The 21,563-nt window shown below is 37.8% G+C and overlaps 1 protein-coding gene across 7 annotated transcripts in view; it reads right to left on the bottom strand.

Moving 5' to 3' along the window:
- Positions 1-21,563, bottom strand: part of SGK3 (serum/glucocorticoid regulated kinase family member 3) — a 57,854-nt gene that overhangs the window by 3,865 nt on the left and 32,426 nt on the right. For all 7 annotated transcript variants that reach the window (XM_031604880.2, XM_090137663.1, XM_031604878.2 and 4 more), the window contains 12 exons: positions 18,210-18,293; positions 16,770-16,842; positions 14,029-14,104; positions 8,702-8,789; positions 6,713-6,762; positions 5,440-5,497; positions 4,764-4,847; positions 4,544-4,675; positions 2,542-2,654; positions 2,289-2,325; positions 2,089-2,175; positions 439-534 (listed from right to left, as the gene is read on the bottom strand). In XM_031604880.2, coding sequence (XP_031460740.1) covers positions 439-534; positions 2,089-2,175; positions 2,289-2,325; positions 2,542-2,654; positions 4,544-4,675; positions 4,764-4,847; positions 5,440-5,497; positions 6,713-6,762; positions 8,702-8,789; positions 14,029-14,104; positions 16,770-16,842; positions 18,210-18,293 — 978 coding nt within the window. The remainder of the gene's footprint in view (positions 1-438; positions 535-2,088; positions 2,176-2,288; positions 2,326-2,541; positions 2,655-4,543; positions 4,676-4,763; positions 4,848-5,439; positions 5,498-6,712; positions 6,763-8,701; positions 8,790-14,028; positions 14,105-16,769; positions 16,843-18,209; positions 18,294-21,563) is intronic.

Genomic DNA, 21,563 nt, shown 5'->3' with positions numbered 1-21,563 from the left:
AAAGCTCCCACTGTGCTTGCCTGGGAAGAATGAGAGTGGGAAAACAGATTTCCCTACTTAATATCCAGACGCATATAAAACTAGAAAGAAAACTAGCAGAGCAGATTATTATTAGAGTGATTACAGATGACTAAAAGAAGTACAGTAAGATTTTTTTTTCTTTTAATACTGTATCAAGAAGCAGAATTTATTGGGTGCTATTGCTGTTGATTCTATTTACTTCAACATTTCCCCAGTTATCACTGTTTGTCTTTAGCCGATGTCCAGAAGTTCAGTGGAAAGCAAAGATTTAGACATTGGGAGGCAACGCAAAATCCCAAAGAGAAAAACAGATGCTATGTTAAGACAAATCATTCATCCACTGAAGTAGAGTACTTCAATGCTCTGCAAAAAGTTAGCATCCTTAATGGCACTTTCCCACCTATATTAAATACATACCAGTCCATAAAGCATTTCATAAAGAACTGCACCAAGGCACCACCAGTCTACTGTGTTGTCATAGGGCTGCTTTTTAATAACTTCTGGTGCAAGATACTAAAAGCAAACAAATAAAAGAGGTAGAGCATTAGGCTAGCAATAATAAAAGCTAGGTTTTTAGGTTTTAGTCATAGTTTCTGAAGAAGTCTACTAACTTACTAATACCGTAGTACAAGCACAGGCATTTCACAGTACAAGGCTATTTGTTGTGGACATGTAGTATAGAATTACTGTGGCTGGATCCTCATCATCTCAGTCCTCACCTACACAGCGCACACACTGTTTCTAAACCCTTCTCTCAGAATAAAAGACTGCTCACTAGTATCCACATTCTGAAATTTAATGTACAAAATAGATCTATTTGTAAATGGACAAGGCATATATCATTTGTAATGAGGTGGTAAGTCACTGTTTAATGGTATCAGAATTTCTCAAACTTTCTATATGCTTGAGTGCCCTGTGCCTCATTTGTCTATAGATAACTCTACAGAAAGCATGAAAAGCAGCAGAGCATTTTGAACTAACTTTTCTAATTTTTCATAACTTCCTACTTAGTGAGTTGGAACTAAGTCATTCAACTCAGTGTTTAGAAACACAGAGAATATCATTACACTTCTCACAGGATCATGAAAGATTTTAACCTAAATCTTGGAATATAAAGACTAATATTCAGTTACTATGTTTAGTCTTGGTATTTTAAAGAGCTGATATTAAGCATCCTATTATGCTGCAGTTCATGCAAATCCACAATAAGCACAAAGCCCACACTTCTGAGCACAAGGCAAAAATCTCATAGATTGTCCTCCAACAAGTCCAAAACCATCAGTGTTTTATATACACTGTGCTTTCCAAAACAATCCAACAAATGCTACTTCAGCTCAGATTTACCATCTAAATTCCTACTCTAATGATAGCTAGGATAAGTTGTCACACGTTGTCCTTATTTTTTTTTCCCTTCTGAGTTCAAATGTTTCAGTACATTATTCCTCACCCATCCTTCACTGCGTTCAAAGGCCTTTCCTGTAATTTAAAGTGTATTTTATCAAAATATCAAAGCCACTGCTCTTGACATCTAGGTGAATACCTCATACATTTTTAAGACTTCCAGATTCTGAGTTTTCCAGTCCATTTTTCTTAGTAAAAAAAAAGACAATAGGGTCAGTAAGTTCAAAGCTTCTCCCATACACAAAATTTGTTCATGTCTCAAAGATACAAAGTGCTTCTAAACTTACTAAAAATTAATGGCAGGATAAAGTAAATAGATTCCTATTGGCAAATCTGTTACAGCTGTTACACAAGCCAACTGTCTTATGTCTAGTCAGACACATGGGAAGAAACAGTATGTGAAAAGCACTGGGAAAAGGGAAGGTGATAGACATGAGTTATGAGAATGTGGGTAGCTAAGTAGGAGGTATTCAATGTTGGTAAGTAGTACAAAGAACAGACCTGCAGTAAACTTCTCTTTGGTTTCATGGAAGAACTCGTAAAAAGAATTTAAGTCTTCAACAATACATAACTATAAATACACACATTTGATTTTCCATTTACATAACTAGTAACACACAACAACCATTTGTTACTAGCCAAAAGATGCCAAAGTCATCAACATACTTCCGGTGTCCCACAAAATGTTGCAGTAGTATCAGAACTTGCAATCCCTTCTTTACAAAGTCCAAAGTCTGTCAGCACAACGTGACCCTGTTTAAGAAATGGAGTTTTAAAAAGCAGAACGCAATCAACATTTACAAATCCATAAGTGTCAATTTTAACAGAGGATGTATAAAATAAAAAAAAAAATGTTGCTTACTTACTAGTGAATCTAGGAGAATGTTTTCTGGTTTTAAATCCCTATTAAAAAAAAAATCTTTGTATTAATTCAGAACAGTGGTCACTAACACAAAAGCTTCAAAGGCAACAACTTATTTTTCAGCTGAAAGGAAGCTTTACATTTTGGTGAAAACATTTTGTTCAAATTTCCCGAGATCATTTCATGCAGTAATTTTTATATATTAATTTGTCCTATTTTGAACTTCCACAGGACAAGAATACACTTCAGAAACCTACCTGTACACAATATTTATGGAGTGTAAGTATCCCAGTGCACTGGCTATTTCAGCAGCATAAAATCTGGCTCTGTGCTCAGGAAAGGAACGTTCTCTTTGTAAATGAAAGAACAGCTGTAAATATGCAAAGTAGTAAATAAGAAAAAAAAATCATACATAAAACCAAGTTAATACGGTATAATTTTAACAGTAATTTTATTCAGCTGCCTACAATTTTAAGAATGTAAAATGAAATAAAATTGACAACACTCCTTCACTCGTTTCCTTTTCTCTTCCACAGCTTAGAAATACGTAGACAACTTACTAACAAGGATATTCCCTTAAAAGCAAGACTAGTTGGAAAGAACTAAAGAAAACCATGTTAACTGAGGGTGGCACGATTCAATTATGCAAGATCATAGAATCATGGAATGGCTTGGGTTGGAAGGGACCTTAAGGATCATCAATATTCAAACACTCCCCGCCACAGGCAGGGCTGCCAGCTGCTAGACCAAGTACTAGATCAGACTGCACAGGGCCCTATCCAACCCAGCCTTAAACACCTCTAGTGATAGGGCATCCACAACAGCACATAGAGTCTCCTAATAGATAGTCAGGTGCCACACAAGTAATCTTTCATTTTTGAATATCCTTGCATTCACAGTTTTGTCCTATTCTGAGAGCATTTAGGGAGATGTATGTTCCAGACTGCTGATCCATGAATGTTCTCAACTACAGGCAGTCTTCAGACTTTAAACAAGTTGAGCATATGCACAAGTCTAGCCAAAGATCAAATCATACACATATGAAACTGTACTCTGCTTCATTTGGCATTCTTCTATGGAAACAATTCTTTGTTTTTCTAGCTCTGCTTTGTTTTGTTTTTCTTCTAATAAGATGACAGTACATCAGACTATATAAAGGCCCATCAAGTGCAGATTCCAGCACTCAAAGGGAGTCAGAATCTCAGTTCTAGGAGCATCATGAATGCTGCCATGTAGTCTTTATGAATATCAACCAACATACATATATCCTGAGTGTATTCAGATGCAGGGACATAACAGGAAAATCTGAGTTATGCGGAAACAAACAAATGTAAATTCTACCCTTTCTTCTCCCATCCTCTGCCAGGTACTAGTTTTACTATCTACAACAGTATTGTTAAAGTACAAACAGTTTCCCTTTAAAGCATTTATGCTGAATAGTTACTTGCACACAATCATTTTTCACTACGCTTTGTGATCATGTGACAACTCATGCTAGACAAGTCCAGGTATTATTAGCATACAATTAGCATACAATAATCTCTTTTGAAGAAATAAAAAGAACGTTTTATACCCTTATCATGTTTAGTAGCTATTCAATCATGAGTTTCTTGAGCACTCTTGAAAGTACTAGGTACTCTGAAAAGCAACATGTTCCTAGCTAAAGGCAAGCTGCTCCAGAACATTGATTCAAGTATTTATAGACCTTTTCAAATGCTTTTAAAAGTTTTCCCTTAGGTTACTCATGGACTCCTTGTACTCAACAGCATCACTCCAAGGAGAAGAATCCTGAGAATAAGGCTATTCGGCAGTAAGCAATTACATCTGCAAAGCCACAGAAGTATGCCAAGATTTCCAAAAAAGTCATAGCAAAATCAGTTGTCTGTTTACTTGTTTCCTTCCTCACACTTTCGAAATACAAACACTTCAGATAATGCAGATGAAAAAGGAAAAGAATTTTACATGCTGAGAAATGTCAATGTATGATTAATTAGTAACAGATAAATTTAGGTAACTGTCAAAGAGACAATACTTATATCTGACAACCATAAATTAATTCTGTATTAAAGTTGCTGATGAGAAGAGGAACAGGGTCTGTCTATCTACGGAAGTCTGCAGGAATAGCATCACTGGAGATTAAGTAACAGGATTTCCAAAACTTGGGAGAATACTGATCACAGCCCAATGTAAAGGATCATTTTGTTCCTCCCACAGAATAACAGAACTGCAGAATAAAATCCGAATAGAATCCCCACATACCTCTCCTCCATTAACAAAATCCAGGACAAAGTAAAGCTTTTCTGTTGTTTGGAATGAGTAATGTAATCCAACTAAAAATGGATGTTTCACATTTTTCAGAAGCACATTACGTTCAGCCATGATATGTTTTTGCTGTAAGGAAGTAAAGGATCAGTAAGTAAACAGACACAATTTTGTAATTAAGGGAAAAAAGCTGTGGAGAAAGTGCATTTCTTTGTACCTCTTTCCTGTTAAGAACAATTTTTTTCTGCAGCACTTTGACAGCATAATATTTCCCATCCAGTTTTCTTTTTGCAAGAAGAACCTGTGAAATTCAAAACAAACGAAGAAATGTTACGGTTGCAGTCCACGTTCCACTGATGACTTGCTAATTTCAGCATAACTGAAAAGCATTAATATTATGTGTTCACAATAGTCTCTTTGTTTTTAATATAGTCAATCACTTATAGTGATCTTACAGTTCAGCGCAGTCTGTCTATATATTGATATAGTGAAAGGCTAAATGCATCTCTTTGGTAAGTATCAATATTAGTCACTTTTCAGCACTGCTCAGAGTTGTTTCAGTGATGTTTGCACTGCTTCATAGCACCAGGTGCTTGAGAAGGCAGAACAAAGGAAAATGCAGGGTTTGTACTCCAGCTGCATAAGCACAGGGGTAACTCCTCTTCCTCTCTTGGGGCGAGAGAGGATCCCTGCTCTCAGCAAGAAAGAGAAACAACTGATTTTCTTAATCCCAACAAGCAACCAAGGCAGGCAACAAGTACTATCAGAAAATAACAATGGCAGGGCTATGGAGAAATAGCAACAGGAATCCAATGTGGGAGTTTGTATGCCATGCATGATATACCAGCTGACACGCTTGCACCACAGCCAGTCACAGCAATCAGAAAGCTCACCTTGCCAAAGCTGCCTTTCCCAATCACTTTCAGGAAATCGAAGTCCGTTGGCTTAGCACTGAAAGATATTTAGGAAGAAGACAGGTCATTTGGGTAAAAATTACAAGCTTCAAAGCTGTACAGAAGTCTAGTGTAGCCCTTCAACTGTAATGTGAAGTCTGTCAGCACCTTTCTTAATTCTTCATTCTAATCAACAACTGGACTTCTGCAAAGCTGCCCTTCATCTTGGAATTCCATTTTCCTCCAGAAAAAGTGTCAGAGCTGCAGCATTTTAATTTATTTCATTTTTTTCATTTTAAGTGTAAGATGTAGAGGATGAGCAAGACTATTGTCCAAAAACTCAAGATTCTTCTAATTTTTAAGTTTTCTTTTCCCCGTGACTCTTCCCGAAGCTTATCTCCCATTTCCAGACACCCAATCGGATTCTGAAGCTTACATGACAGAAGGAAGAAGTTTATCATTCATTCTCTTTCCACACCCCATCCTTCCTACCATCCATTGCTTCCCCAGTTTAAAGTGACAGGAGGGAGGCCCCAACACCTTCCTCTTCTATGTGTGTTATTTGTATGAACACAGTTTTTCCATTTGCCAAGTCACCATTACTTTCAGCAATTTCCACTAATTACCTCACTTTTTCCTAAGCACAATTTAGAGGTATTGTTGTCAGCAAAACAATTATCTTTTCCACCTCTGAAACAACAGTTATGACACACACCTCTTCATTTATTGCCTCTCAAAAGGAAGCACTCTTACAATTTCATTTCTCATTGCAATCTGTTAAGCACTTCTTCCTGTTAGCCCAGAAAAAAAATCTGAGAGGAAAGAGAAATCAAAATAGGTGCCATCTCTCAGATGAAGAAAGCAGACAGAGAACTGAGAAAGTAGTTTACAGAAGTAAACACCAGAGAACCAAGTTGTAACTGCAGTGATAAAGTTTGTAATATCAACAAGTTAAGCTGCTCCTTTTTCATGCATTAAAACAAATGTGTTTTCAGAATGTTTCACATTCCTAACTGCTGTGGGACCATTCCAGAAAGACAGAGGGTTTTGTTTTTCATTTGTTTGTTTTTTGCCATAGAATCCTCATGTGAAAGGACAGCAGACTAACAAAACCTGAAGATGAAAAGGAAAATGTCTTAACAGAGTTCATTTACTCAACACAGGATTAAATGTCTTGCTTCCTTCTGGGCTGAAAAAAGATAAAGCCACACACACACACGCACACACAATATTCAGTCTAATTTTTCAGTTTATAGATAACTGAAAAACCTACTGAGGATTTCCAGATGGTCCCAAGTTGATATTCGGTGAGGTAGAATTTAACTGTTGGAAGAAACAAATAGAACACAATAAACCTCTTATGCTTCAACCAGTAGTAATTTCAAAATACTAATTTCTTCAAGCTATATCTTCGCACCTGTTGATAGGTTTTGAAGATATCAAATATTCTGATATCTCTTCAAAGATATCTAGGATTGTCAACTTCATAAGTTTCAAGTACCATCAACATCTTCTCACAAAACATTTCTACATACACCATATGGAAGGATAAAGGTAATAAAATAATTATGTCCAAATGGAGAGGACAAGATTAGGCACAAAAATTTAAGACTGTGTCAACAAACAATGTTCCTCATGGAGAACTTAGTCCCTTCTGCATATGCTTTCTACATTTTATTCCAATGAAATTACTGTAAAATTCCACTGTTTATGCGAGAGCCTAATTAATTAAGGATATGGTGCTTTAAAAAACAAAACCATTTTCCTCTATCAAGAAAAACCACTAGGAATCTTTCCTATCCTGACAGTAATGACTAACTCAATTCCATGAAAGGCACAAATCTTATCAGTACACACTGATAATGGGATTTACAAATTATATGGGCAGGAGGAAACCATCCTTGGCTAAGCAATTTTCTCCAATTTATTTTTAAATAAAAAAGCAGTACTAGTACTCTCACTGTGCTTTTGGACTTTATCAGAGAAAACAAACTTCACGGACAGTTTATCCAGAGATGGGCCAGCAGGCATCACAAAATCAGCATGCACACAGAAACAGAGCATGCCCTGACATCAACACTAGATGTGACAACTGCACCAATAATCAATCACACAACAGTACTCAGCAGTTTTAGAAAAGTCGCCGTGCAAGTTTCAGTACTGGAGGGATTGGGAAGGGGATCATTCTTATTCCTGGTCACACATCTTCATCACTTACAGTAACTATGACAGTATTAACTTCCTATTACAGTGTATTATTTCAGCCACTAAGCATGAGTTCCCCGCTTATCTTGAAGTTTGTTATAATGTAATACACTGTTAATTTTCTATGGAAGCTTTTCACATTATTTAAAGTATCATTCAAAGGAAGGGGAGGAAACCTGTTATCTAAATTAAATTCTGCTGTATGCTCACTATGCTGTCAAGTACTTAAAAAAAAAAAAAATGCAAGGACTGGCATTCTTTGGAAGTGAGACCTTTGAGAAAACACAGTGCATTGTGTGTGATCCACAGCTGATTCAAATAGCCTACTTGTATATTCTGTAAGAAGACTGAATAAAAAGAGAAGTCCTAAGGCCATGAAGTAAACTAGAGAAAATAAACTTAATTTTGGCACTTCTGCCTTCCTAGAAAGACTCTTTTCAATCAGCACTGTTTCTGAAGACTGTAAATTAACTTTCAGACAACCCATCTAAACTACACTTCTGTAGGGGCTTTTCTTATAGAAGAGGCTTGACACCTCACAGTGTTAAATGTGAGCTAAAATTAAATTCATCTCTGCTCCTGAGCGACTTAAAGATTGCAATTTTTTTTTTTCCTTCATGAAAATTATACTTCACAGAATGGCTTGTGTTGGAAGGGACCTTGAAGTTCACCTTGTTCCAACTCCTAATGGCATCTCTCTTTCTTTTAAAGACAATCAAAAAATCATTCAATTGCCTCTGCTCCTTGTCAGTCATCCTTAGCAAGAGTGCTTGAGCAGACTGAAAAAACTGACAGCTAAACTATAACTCAATCTGTGCCTCTTCTACTCACAGCAAGTGGGGAAGAAGCAAGACAAAGCTCATGATCAGGATTACTTCTCTCTGTAGTTTATACTAGACAGGAAAACATCTTACAGCCAGCAGCAGAACAGTTGTTCAGAAGATCACAGGAGAGATTTATTGCAAAACCAACTGGTAATCTTCTGTAAGTAATACACTTAAGATTGCTGTCAAGTAGCTAAAATTTAGGAGACTGTTCTATGTCTATGTTTTATTACCTTCTGATTACTCCTATCATCTTCATCTTCAGATGGATCTGACTGGTGTTTTGGGTTATCCATCTGAAGAAATGCTCTGACATCTGGGCTAGAAAGAAGCACAGTTCAGTACATTAGGAAAACAATAACTTCCATGATTTTCAGCCAGAATCATAGAAAAAGTAATGGCTTTGACATAACAGAGTCACTAATCACAGTTTTACACTTACAGTAATTAAGGACTGTATGCAAGAAATGCTTTTACAGAAATGTAATTACTGAGTATGTTACATACAATATATAAGATTTTTTTCAACTTGCAAAAATGTGAAATGTTGAAGTATACATATGTGAAGACTTCATGATGGAATGGTCAGCAGGACTGCATTAAAGTAATTATTTGAAGAAAAAGCCCTATCCAAAGCATAAGTTCTAACTGCTCAGCAACCATAAGTAAATCTATTTGCTTTCAACACCGCCAACACAGAAGTAAAAAAAACATCAAAAGATCAAGAAATAATTATCCCAAGAGGTATGTGGTAGTAATGTTCCTGTCGCCATCTGCTTTTAAGTGAAGCATCATGGTTTTGAAACTTCAGTGCATTCTAGCTGGACGTGAGAAGACAACACAAGAAATCTTTCCACCTCAGGACAAACTGCCACCCTTCAAAAACTGGTAAGAGAGACTGTAAGATTCCCATTGTACACAGGGACATGCAAGTGAGGCAAAATTAATTCCTAAATGGGCCTCACTTACAGCTATACACCACTTGAAGAGATGACTTGAGCCTTTCAAATTCACAAAAAGGCAGATGGCTTATGCAGGAAGAAATTTCACTTAGATTTCAGAGTTTTTTCAAAAGCTCTCAGGACAGCTGTTGGGACACACTGCATGAGGTATTCAGTACAAGAAAAAGAAATAAGCCCTCAAAACAACAACAGCCCCACACCTTACACCATGAAGTTGCTCTTTTAGAGCAACAACATAGGATAGTTTTTATATTAGAAGCAGATATCCTCATCTTGCTATTTTCAGTCTATTTCACCCTCTTCACTTCTGTAAAGCAAGGATCAGAAGTGAGAGATTAGTTAGTTTTGACACTTCTCCAGATAATGTATTTCACATTAGTGTTACGGAACCTAACTCAGGTCATTCACCACTTGATGCTCACAGTCTCCACTGCTTACGTCCTGTATTCCTAAACCCTGTATGGATGGAAACCAATTTCAGTTACCATTAGCCTTTCAGGAATGAGACTGTTCACACAATTTCACAACCATTTCAGCTTACTTTTCCCAATCTTACACGAACTCCGAATTCCGATCTATTTCAGGCTATGTTTTGTATCCTTAGTCCCAAGAAGAGTAAAATAACTGGTTGGGAATTTACAGTAATATTGACTAGCAGACAACAATTAGAGGTTCAGAACCTCTGGTTATCATAAAATGAAGAAAGCAAAAGTTATGGTTAACATTTTTCACTAGACATGGAGTTCCAAAATCTGACCTTAATTACATTCATTATTTTGGACAACTGGCTGATTAAGCAGGGCATGTTGCAATACATCTCAAATAGTTACTATAGTAACTTTTTCCATGAGTGAATTCAGAGCAGAAAAAAAAAAAATCACTTTGTGGGGAAAGGCTGCTGAACAGTTTTGGGTATTCAGCAATTTCTGCAATATGGAGCAGCCAGAGGCACAACTGATCAATGTTTCATTGTTCACATCTGTAATTTCAGAGCTGTGGAAGACTGCAAAAGTAGTAGTGATTAAAGTAAAGTTTAACGGACCCACTTCTTCACCAAGGTTGCAGTGTGACCATTAGCTCAAGTGTTGCATTAATAAAGGATTTTAAAATACATTGAAACTGTTTCTAAAATAACCTCACATATCAAATTAAATGGATAAAGAAAAACAGCGTAGGTAGGATGTTCAATGCACACTATTTTTTACCAGTAAGCTGTTTTTCCATGGGCTTTTATGATGGACTGAACACATTCTGTTTATGCATTATCTCTGAAATCCAGAGGGGTCCCAAATTCCCCCTAAATATAGTTCCCTCAGTGGCAGTACTTCTGTGTTAGGCTTCCCACATAAACGCATGTAAGCCATACAAAAAGTGAGGAAAAACACATGCGCAGAAAGTTGCAAGCTGAAACACAACGGTAAAATTAACTGGCATTGACAGAACCTAAATGTTTAGAGTATACTCCTTGGTCTTTACAGCTCAACCTTTAAACCACACACATTTAAAAAATGTGAAATGCTGCTATCTTTCTTACACAAAATAGTACTCATAACTAACAAGTTACCAGCTCCTACCCAGGACAGCAGTCATCAAATGAGAGACATTATCAGATCTCCACCCCCTCAGAGATTTGGTTTGTTTTGCGTGCCCTGCATTCTATCCACGAGTGCAAGTTCTCCAACAAATATGTTTAGCTGAGCAAACACAGCTCAAAGCTGGCCCACGTAATTCCCAATTCAGTCTAAGACAAGATTCACCCAGACCAGTATCCCATGTGACAGGGATTGCAGGAAAACCCTTCACCAACCACTACAGGGTCTCTCTATTCACTCTGTCAGACTGTAGGTTTTTGTCAGGTTTATTATTGAGCAGAAAGGTTTGATTCTGATACACTAACAAAGCAGGCCCAAGAACAAAGTCCACTGAAAGAAAAACAAAACACAGCAGAGAGTTAGATGTTTCAGAGAATAATGCAGATATTACCATCATGGACACACTGAATCTGACATCTGTGTTTTTCAATTCAAACATTCAAGTGCCTTCCCTTCCAGATATGGGAAGCCACCACTCTTTAGCTTTTAAAGAAACAGTTTTCTCAAGCAGGACTTAAAAAGTATAAAATCTCAACACCTGTTTTAATGCTTTAAGATTTAGTGGAAGATGAGCTGCTTTACATTTCTCTAAGAACATATGGCTCCCTAGCATTTCCTTGTATGTTACTAAATTTCTGTGAGTTATTTTACCTATTATCAAATTTATTATTAAAGCAAAACAGTTTCAATGTGTATATGGGCTACCTGTAAAGACTCAGTCACTGTATTCTCCTTAAGTAGCTTCTAGCAGGTTGTGCCAAGACACTCGAAGTAATCAACCTTTGGTATTTCTTTCCTGCTCATATTTATTGGCACATAGAAAAGGCAACAGATTATGTAATTATTAACATGATTTGTTGTAGTCTGTGATGCATACAGAAGCACGGCTTTATTTCTGGAGAACTAATATAAAATGTTTGAGACAATATTTGGTATTTGGACATACTGACAAGAAAGTTATGCTAAATTAAAAAAAAAGATCTGTATCTTTTCAGTAATTTAACAAAACAGATTAGCTTTTAACACTTAGTTATTCCGCAACATTTTCTATTTTTCCCCAAAGAACATCAATGCTATGACTACAACTCACAGTACTTCCTTCAGTGAAAAACTATTACACCATATAAAGCCTTTGTTTCAAAGTTTTTTCCACTTATCACAATGAACATATATATGTCATTCTTTTTCTTCCGAAGAAGAAAGGAAGTACATACTTCAACTTAATCAACATTACATAGTTTGCTTGTTGGAAAATAAAATCTGACGGCAGACTTCAAACTGCAGAAATATGCTCTGGTATTTTTTTCCTGTGGGAAATGGATGGTTTCATGGGTTGTACTGATAGGATAATTAAACAAAGCACACGTAGTACAGGAACTCAGAGCTAAAGCCAGAAATAGAATGTTACTGATTTACTAATTCAAGTAATGTAGAAAGCTGAATGCCTTTATCTTAAATTGATTAGATCTAGATTGAAACTGAAAGAAAACTGAGGTTTATCCTCAAAATCAGTTCACACAAGTGTACTCCTCCAAACTTGTAATGCAGAGGAGCTGTTTGTCATTTATCACCACTTCATCACTGCCCCACCAACAGAGGTTATCACACATACAGGTCTTCTGACAGAAGATTTACCATGGAATCTTATTTGTGCGTTTCAGGCAAGTCCCAAGCCACCAAAAGAAAGTGATCAAGCTACCTGGTTAAGATGCTTAAAACAAGTTCTGGAGTACACACATGAACAGCTCTAAGAAAAACTGCAGAATCGCGTGGGTTGGAAGGGGGCTCTGAGGATCCTCTACTCCAATCCCCCTGCTAAAAGTAGGTTCCATAGAATAGGTTGCACAGGAACACATCCAGATGTGTTATGAATATCTCCAGAGGAGACTCCATAATTCCTCTGAGAAGCCTGCTCCAGTGCTCTCTCACCCTTACAATAAAGTTCTTTCCTCATGTTTGGATGGAACCTCATGTGCCAGTTTGCCACTGCCCCTTGTCCTGTCAATGCACACCACTGAAAAGAGCCTGGCCCCATCCACTTGACTCCCACCATTTAGATATTTATAAGCATTGATAAGACTCCCCTCAGCCTCCTCTTCTCCAGCTCAACAGTCCCAGCTCTCTCAGCCTTTCCTCACACAGGAGTTGCTCCAGGTCTTTCGTCATCTTCGTGGCTTTCCACTGGACTCTCTCTGGAAGTTCCTTGTCTTTTTTGAACTGGGGAGCCCAGAACTGGACACAACACTCCAGGTGAGGCCTTGCCAAAGCAGAGTAGAGGGGGAGGATCACCTCCCTCAACCTGCTCACCACACTCTTTTTAATGCTCCCCAGGATACCACTGGCCTTCTTGGCCATCACCAGGGCACAGTTCTGGCTCATGGCCAACTTGTCCACCAGGACACCCAAGTCCTTCCCTGCAGAGCTCCTATCCAGAAAGTCAGCCCCTAACTTGCCCTTGTTGAACACTGTCAGGTTCCCCCCCTGCCCAGCTTTCCAGATCTCCCTGAATGGCTCCACAGCCCTGTGGTGTGTTGGCCACTCTTCCCAGTTGTGTATCATCAGCAAACCTGCTGAGGATGAACTCTATCCCTTCATCCAGGTCACCTCTGAAGATGTTAAACGAGACCAGAAAAGAATGCAGGGTGTCACTCCTACTAGGGCAACACAGTAGCAAGTGACAGAGTCCTCAAACAGTAAAGCTATGGACAGAACAAACACCTGCCCTAGAGGAAGAGAGTTTACAGGGGAACCTGCACCCTGTAAATTAATATCAGTTAATTGCAAGACTACTTCTGGATCAGTTCCGAGAAAATAAAAACATTTTATACTGTTCTTCAGCCTCGGTATTTTCTTGAAAGAACAATCATAGTAAAGATTATTTATTACACTTAGAAGTACTGACAGGTAAAATAAATTTTCTAGTCAAAAGTATTTAATTCACAATTTTATATTTGACAACTTTTAATATAGCCATAGCCCTTACAAAACAGAAAGGAAACTACTTACTGGTTGCATAGCTCTGGCTGTCTAACTAAGTTTTGAATGAATTCATTCAGTCCTGCTCTTCTCTGTTTAATAAAATCTGGAAAAAAAAAGATTTATTAGGAATGATCAGTCAGCTAACAAAAGAAACTTATTTTTAAGTTGAAGATATTTGAGGATTTTGATGGATAACAGTTAAAAGAGCAAAGTGAGAACAGGATTGGTTCAACATATGAAAATTACAAGAACATTCAGGTGAGGTGAGAGAACGCACTTCAGTTCCTCTGTAATGCTACTTTAAAGTGTGACAGGGAGGTGGATTTTAAAGCACTTCAAGAACTATGTGCAACCACAGTGTGCTAACTCCTGCAGCCTTCTTTGCATGGGTGAGCCCCCCAGGCCCTGATTTCTCTGGGAAAAAAGCCACAGGCAAAACTATCACACAAATCTTGTTTTTACATGAACAGTCCCACCAAACAGCATTTTACCATAACAAATGAAAACGGGAAAGTTGCACAATCATCCAGCAAGTGCTCAGATGTAACCACTAAAAGTAATTAGGTAAAACACTTTTCTTTCCATCTCGGACATAATCCCTAATGTTAAATAAGTAAATCCTCAGAATCTTCATGATTTTTTTTTTTTTTTTAAAGCAGTATGGAAAGATATGCAAGGGATTTGAAATGCCAAAAAAAAAAAAAGCACAGAACAGGTGTTTCATCACTTGTATCAATCACAAAAAGTCTTTTTCTTCTAAAAATTAACATGTACACACTTCTAAGGTATTCTAATGACATTTTCTGCCATGAGCAGGTTTCTTGAAATATTTGGAAAAAAACTTGAGAACTGTAATAATTAAGAACAATACGTTATTTCAGCAACATAACACCTAAACCTGAATTAGGATGTTAAACAATCCCCCAAAACAGGAGCGTGGATGCGCAAAAAGATTTTATGTGAGTCACCAGCATCAGCTACTTCTGATGCTGAATGCAGTCAGCCACTCTAAGGCTAGAAACCTATCCACACTGCTGAAGAAAAAATATCTGCATCAAATCTACTCAAATACATGCCATCATTTTTTTTGTTGTTGTTCTGACTGGTTTCTATTATTTCCCTCAGCTTTTTTAAAGTTACAATTGGATTAATGTTGAAATAACCTAAATGACAGTAAGAATTGAGGCTTTAGATGATAACGTATGTTATGATAGTATTTTTAGTAGACCTTGGGAAAGGCATTTTTCAGTTTCACTCTACTATGCTTATGACTACAATGCACCAGTACAATGCTGAATGCCCACACTGCACATGCAAGAACAGACTGACAAAATTAAAATACCTTTCCAAAGCTGTAAAATAGACCTTATTTCAGAAGAAAGCAGAAACACTGCATCAAAGTTTTAATAAATTAGCATTAAGATCAAGAATTATTTAAATGAACATCACCCTGCCCTGCAGCAAGAAAAATCTTAAGAACTGTTTTCTCATGCTTCCAGGATTACAGAATATTTGATGGAAATTTAAAATAAGTCTGAGGATTGTGTTTTACATACATAATTTCAATGAAGTTTTAGTCTTCCCTCCGCCTCCTCCCCCCTCCCCCCATTTTAAATCCCGTTTCCTAAATCTGAGTCCAAGAAGTCCAATAGTGCACGTGGCTGCACAGAAGACCAGAAAGCATGATATTACTAGGTCTTCAGCCAGCTCTGAAGTCCCAAGGTAGGAGAAAATGAAAGAAGACAAAATAAAACAAGAGATCTTCTTTAGAAGAAGCCAACAGAAGAAAGCAAACCTGGGTAACTGCATGTGATTATTTTAATAAAAAAAATGAGAAGGAAGCTTCATGTCAAGGTTTAGATGATTAACAGTAACTGCTAAAAATTAAGATGCATGAAAGAACTCTTAAACCAAACACAAGCCAAGAAGATCAGCCTATCTGGATCCACTGGTATTTCAGCAAAAAAGAATATTAAACCTTTAAACAGGTACAGGAGGAGGTAATACTTCAAACTTAGACTGATCAAATCAACAAGCCAGTAGAGGAAGGTTCTCAATGACCATCAGGAAAATCCCTTAGTAAAAAGGTCTGAATTAAGGGTATAAACACACAGAGCAAAGGCCTAGCCTGCCCATTTGCCTCTGTATTTATCTGCCCGTGGTTCTGCTTCCATTGATTCACTGCACTTTTAAAAGTGATTTTCTATTAATACTCTGCTGTGGGCAGGGAGAGCTTTATTGAGAGCAATCAGTCCTAATTGAATCACACAGTGGTCTTATCAAACAGGCTTCCAGAAATGTAACAACAACAGAATTCTGTTTTCATCTAAACCGTGCAAGAAAACACATTTAGATATGAAGTTCAGAAGCCTTCTAGGATAAATTCATTTGTTGCTTAAATTTTTAGCAGGAAGAAAAGTCACACAAAGCAAATATAAAGTTCAATAGGCATATGTTTAGAAGAGCCTGTAATTTGGATTTTATGTCTGACCGTTAGAATCTCTCACAATCCTGAATATGACATGGCTGGGAAGAACTGTAGCACTCAGTACAAAAGAGGTATGATGCCATTAGGCAACAGTTTGTTCAAAATCACAAGGAAGAATACCTACCCACGCTAGCTCTTTACTCAAGTATGACTAACCTTTGGTTTAGTCACTGGTTTGAGGATTGCTGCAATACTCATCTAAGATAGCTTCCTGTATGCTGCAACAGACCAAGTCTCAAATAAAGACATTGACAAAACAAGAAACAAGGTAATAACTTGCCGGGATCAAAATTATCTCCAAATATTCTTTTAGCTGGAATCTTCAAGTTCATAGTGGGAAATTGCTTCTTTAGCTGGAAATATAACACATAAAATGAAACCATGCTTAGACTTTTGCTGTGATTTTTACCATCAAAATCATAATTATAGAATCACAGAATGGATTTGGTTGGAAGGGACATTAAAGATCACCTAGTTCCAACCTACCTGCTATGGACAGGGCTGGCATCCACCAGCTCAGACTGCCCGGGGCCCTATCCAGCCTGACCTCAAATGCCTCCAGGGATTGGACATTCACAGCTTCTCTGAGCAGCCTGTTTCAGTGCCTCACCATCCTCTGAGTACAAAGTTTCCTCCTAATTATCTAGTCCAGTTAACTTCTCTCATTTAGTTTTAAACTGTTCTCTTTTGTCCCTGTCTGTATCAGACAGTGTAAAAACTCTGTTTCTCTCCTGTCTATAAGCCCCCCTCAAGTGCTGGAAGGCTACAACATGGTCTCCTCAGAGCCTTCTCTTCTCCAAGCTGAATAAGCCCAGTTCCCAACCTTTCCGCATAAGAGAGATGCTCCAGCCCTCTGATCATCTTAGCAGTCCTCCTCTGGACCTGATCCAACAGCTCAACATCTTTCTTGTGTTGGGAAACTCAGGCCTGGACATAGTACTCTAGATGAGGCCTCTCAAGGGCAGAGTAGAGGGGGATAATCACCTCCCTTGCTAACCGGGAAACAGTTGGCCTTCCAGGCTGCACACTGCTGGATCAAGTCCAGCTTTTTGTCTACCAGGATCCCCCAAGTCCTTGAAAGGGCTATCTCAAGGGGTTCTTCTTCCAGTCCATTTATGTATATGGGACTGCCCTGACAAGTACCACACCTCACACCTGGCCTTGCTGAATTTCAGTAGGTTCTCAAAGGCCCACTTTTGAAGCCTGTCCTGGTCTCTCTGGATGGCATCTCTTCCTTCCATTGCATCAACTGCACCACTCAGCTTGAATCAGCAAATTTGCTGAGGGCACATCTGATCTCACTGTCTATGTCACTGATAAAGATGCTGAACAGTACTGGTCCCAAGACAGACTCTGAAGGACAGCACTTGTCACTGGCCTTCACCTGGACATAAAGCATCAACTACAATCCTTTGGCTGTGACCATCCAACCAATTCCATATACAAATACACACTTTGCATGCTTTAACAATTGGTTAATTGGAAATTTCCCTCTCAACATAATGATCCATGGCAAAGGAACCGATTTTGAGTTTAAAATTCAAACAAATCAAAGTAAAACAAAAAAGAAAAACAACCAAAACACCATTTTCTTTAAACAGGCTCCTACAGTTATTGAATGTTGACTCAAACTCCTCAGTGAGGGCATTAACTGAAAACACTGAAACAAGTGTTACTCTGTGTTATCCTGGCACAACGCCATAGACTGCCTTTTGCTTACCGTATTGTAGAGTTTATCAAACTCTGCATACCGTCTGAAGACAAACCACTCATTTCTGCCAACTGAAACCAACACTTTGTAAACCTACAATAACATAAATACACGTTAACATCAACAGCAAAGTCTCAGAAAACCTCCCATATTTAATCCTTGGGTGAAAATAAGGCCAGCTTGTTAAATTTATTGTGTAAACATAGTGGCTGAGCTATGTATTTCTTACAGTAGTCACAAACATCAATCATCAATGCAAAGGATTACGAGAGCAATCAAGAAAGTCTGGCTGTTTTCAGAAACAACTTTTGCTTACCTGGCGCCTGAAAGAAAAAAAAGTTAGTATCAAATATCAAGGAAGTAAAGCATTGAAACACTGAAGATCACCTTCATTGAAACCTGGGGAGAAAGCACATACGGATGACAGGTATACAGAGAACAATTCCTCCCAACATTTGAATGAATATTATAGTCAGGATCCTTGCGGATGGTTGGGAACCTGGACAATTCTAAATTCAACTGAAATCATTCTATGATTCTATGAATTCTTCAAAGTGAAAAAAAACATCGCTGTGGTTGGAATGCAGTTCAGGTTACATAATACAGTTCTGGGGTCAAGGGAGGAGTAGCTGGAACCTGACGCAAAATTCAAATCCCATGACATCAGAGGACTCTAGTAACCAGGCAAACTGTGGATCCCTGGATCCATAAACCTACTTGAAAACTGGATCTCCTATCTCTTAATAAGAACTTTCCCTCTCAAGCAAGCAGTTCATCTTCCATCCCCATCTTTTTGTGTTTCCAGAAAGAACCCACCTTTTCTTCAAGGAGAAGAGGGATACAGCAAGGAAACAAGTACAGAGGCTGCTAATTCCTCACCTAGAAAACTGGGCTGATGGCCTGGCAGCCTCCTTCCCTTCTGTTCTGCATCAATAGTTAACCCATGTTTTCACACCTTTGGGCTTCAATACTACTACCAGCTACACTTACCCTGACTGCTTCTAGAAAGGCAAGAGGAAAGGAAAAACTAACCACCACCTATCTAGAGTTGCTCAGATAATAATGTTTTCAAACTGAATTAAGTCTAAAGCAAAACTTGTCTTAAGCAGCTCCTAGAAAATGAAAAAGATCCATCCAAGTCCTGTAATCTGTGGATAAGTAATACTTTCATGATAATAATAATATTTAAAAACACAAGACTAAACAAAACTCCTGAAAACATCACCATCACAACCATCATTGCAAACTGCCTTCTCAGATCCAGACTGGACAACACCCAGCTATTTCTCAATATGATTTCCTCATGGAAGAAATCATTGAAATCAAAAGGTTTCAATTCTGTTTTGGTAGCTTACACTGCTAGATTGAATATTCAATTTGTATTAAAAATACGTACAATGGTAGGATATACATCTTTCACTTTCAAGAAAGCAAGCATTGGGAAAGTATGGAAACTAACTATAGTTAAAAAAAAAATACAACAGCCTCCATGAAGCTGTACCTTATTACATGTTACTGAAAACTGAAAAGTTTCTCAGATTTTATCAGAAAAATTATGATTTCTTAGCGAGTCTGTGTTACGGCTGGAGGAGACAACAGAAGAGGTCAGGAAATACAATTAAGCCTTAGCCATTAAATAACACAGGGATAAAAGCAAAAGAAAGCAGGTCACTATAAAGTAAGGACAGAATAGCAATTAACATAGCCTATGGCCCAAAATGAGTATTTTTCCACTTTTTAAAAAGAAAAGTGAATGTTGAATCTTCAGGAAAAGAAGCATGACAGTGAACTAGAATGGATATACAAAGAGGCTGGTTACCAGGAATTAACTGAAAACAGAAAAATTTCATGGCCTGAACATAGAAAAAAAAATGCAAATGTGAAATTATTAGCTCCCTTCCCCACTTCACACCCCAAAGGGAATAAACATATCAAATACAGGCAGTACTTATCAAAAAACAAAATGAACGTTCAATTAAAAGGTTATGCAGATGCTCAGTAAGAACCAAGAGCTCATTTCCAAAGACTAAACTGAGAAGTTTAACTTATTTATCAGAATAAGGATTCTACAGAGACATGGTTGTTTCTAAAAATGCTTCAGTTAGAGTATGTATGAGCAAGTATGCTCATACTTGCATCCTTTCTGAGCCAACACGAAGCCAACCACAGTAAGGTTTGAGCTACAATTTATCATTTCTATTCAGATCAGTGAGATTTTGGAATAGTCTCTTAATAGAAGCAGCAATGATACGTACTGTAATCAATGAAGTGGTAAAGTTTATACAAAGTAGTCACTCAAAATGTTAAAATGACAAAGGCTGGGAAAGACTTTCTTTCACCCCAAGGCTTTTTTCCTTCTTAAGGAATTTGTACAGACATTGCCACAAGGAGGAGTCAACTATGACCTACCACAGAGTTGCTCAGAACTAAGAGTTCCCCCCAACCCTCTCACTCCCATCCAAAAGCAGAACTGACAGGCTCTAGTCATTACAACACAGCTATAAAAGAGGAGGCAAAGTGAAAGCACTGACAGACATGCTTTGGAATTCAGCGTTCCTACCACAAAGTTTAGCATGACCCTCACTTCTGTCATCAAATCCTACAACACACAAGGCAATAGTCAAAAGCCTGGTTGTTGAAAGTAGCTCCTATCATGCTGCTCATTATTCTTTGATGCAGAAAGCAGAAAATGCCAAGACAAGGCACACCTCCACACAGCACAAACTGGGCTGGATTTTTTTTTTCATCCTCCTCCCTACACCCAATTTCTGATGTTTCTTACTACTGCTGGTAGTACTTTCCAAAGGGCATGCCCAGATAAAGCACCTTTGAGTAGCTATGGCTGTCACAAAGATATTTAGGTAAAGTGACATGGAAATCTAAATATTAGTATGTTCCACAGCTGTACCACATTGAGACTTTTTAACAGCAGGACTGTCAGTGCTGAGGCAATAAAACAAACTTGTTTTGCTCAAGTCTCGGCTTTTATTTTTATTTGCTCATTTGAGTTTCACACACATTCAAAGGATTAGTCTCTTGTTCCTTTTACCATCACATTTATGCCTCAAATTACACTCTGACATACTTGAAGATTGAATATCATTCTTCACTGAGGAAAAGGGGAAGAAGGGGGGGGGGGGGGAAGACAAATAATTAAGTAAATCTTTGTTTTGTTATATTCTTCAGGCAGCAGTTGAGTCTAAGTGTATTTACACTCCATTTCTGAAGAGTGACTAATTCAGAGAGAGAGAGACAGAATAAGCTTAGAGGAAGTTGCACAAGAGCAATGAAACAGTCTGAGCTTTTTAAATGATTATTATGCTGTCTTTGTATACAAACACACACAAGTGCACAAAATTTTGT

This window comes from Phasianus colchicus, chromosome 3 (genome assembly GCF_987193195.1).
Source record: "Phasianus colchicus chromosome 3, bPhaCol1.hap1.1, whole genome shotgun sequence".
Classification (NCBI taxonomy): domain Eukaryota; kingdom Metazoa; phylum Chordata; class Aves; order Galliformes; family Phasianidae; genus Phasianus; species Phasianus colchicus.
Note: the sequence above shows the minus strand (reverse complement) of the source record. Positions and strands in the feature narration are given on the sequence as shown.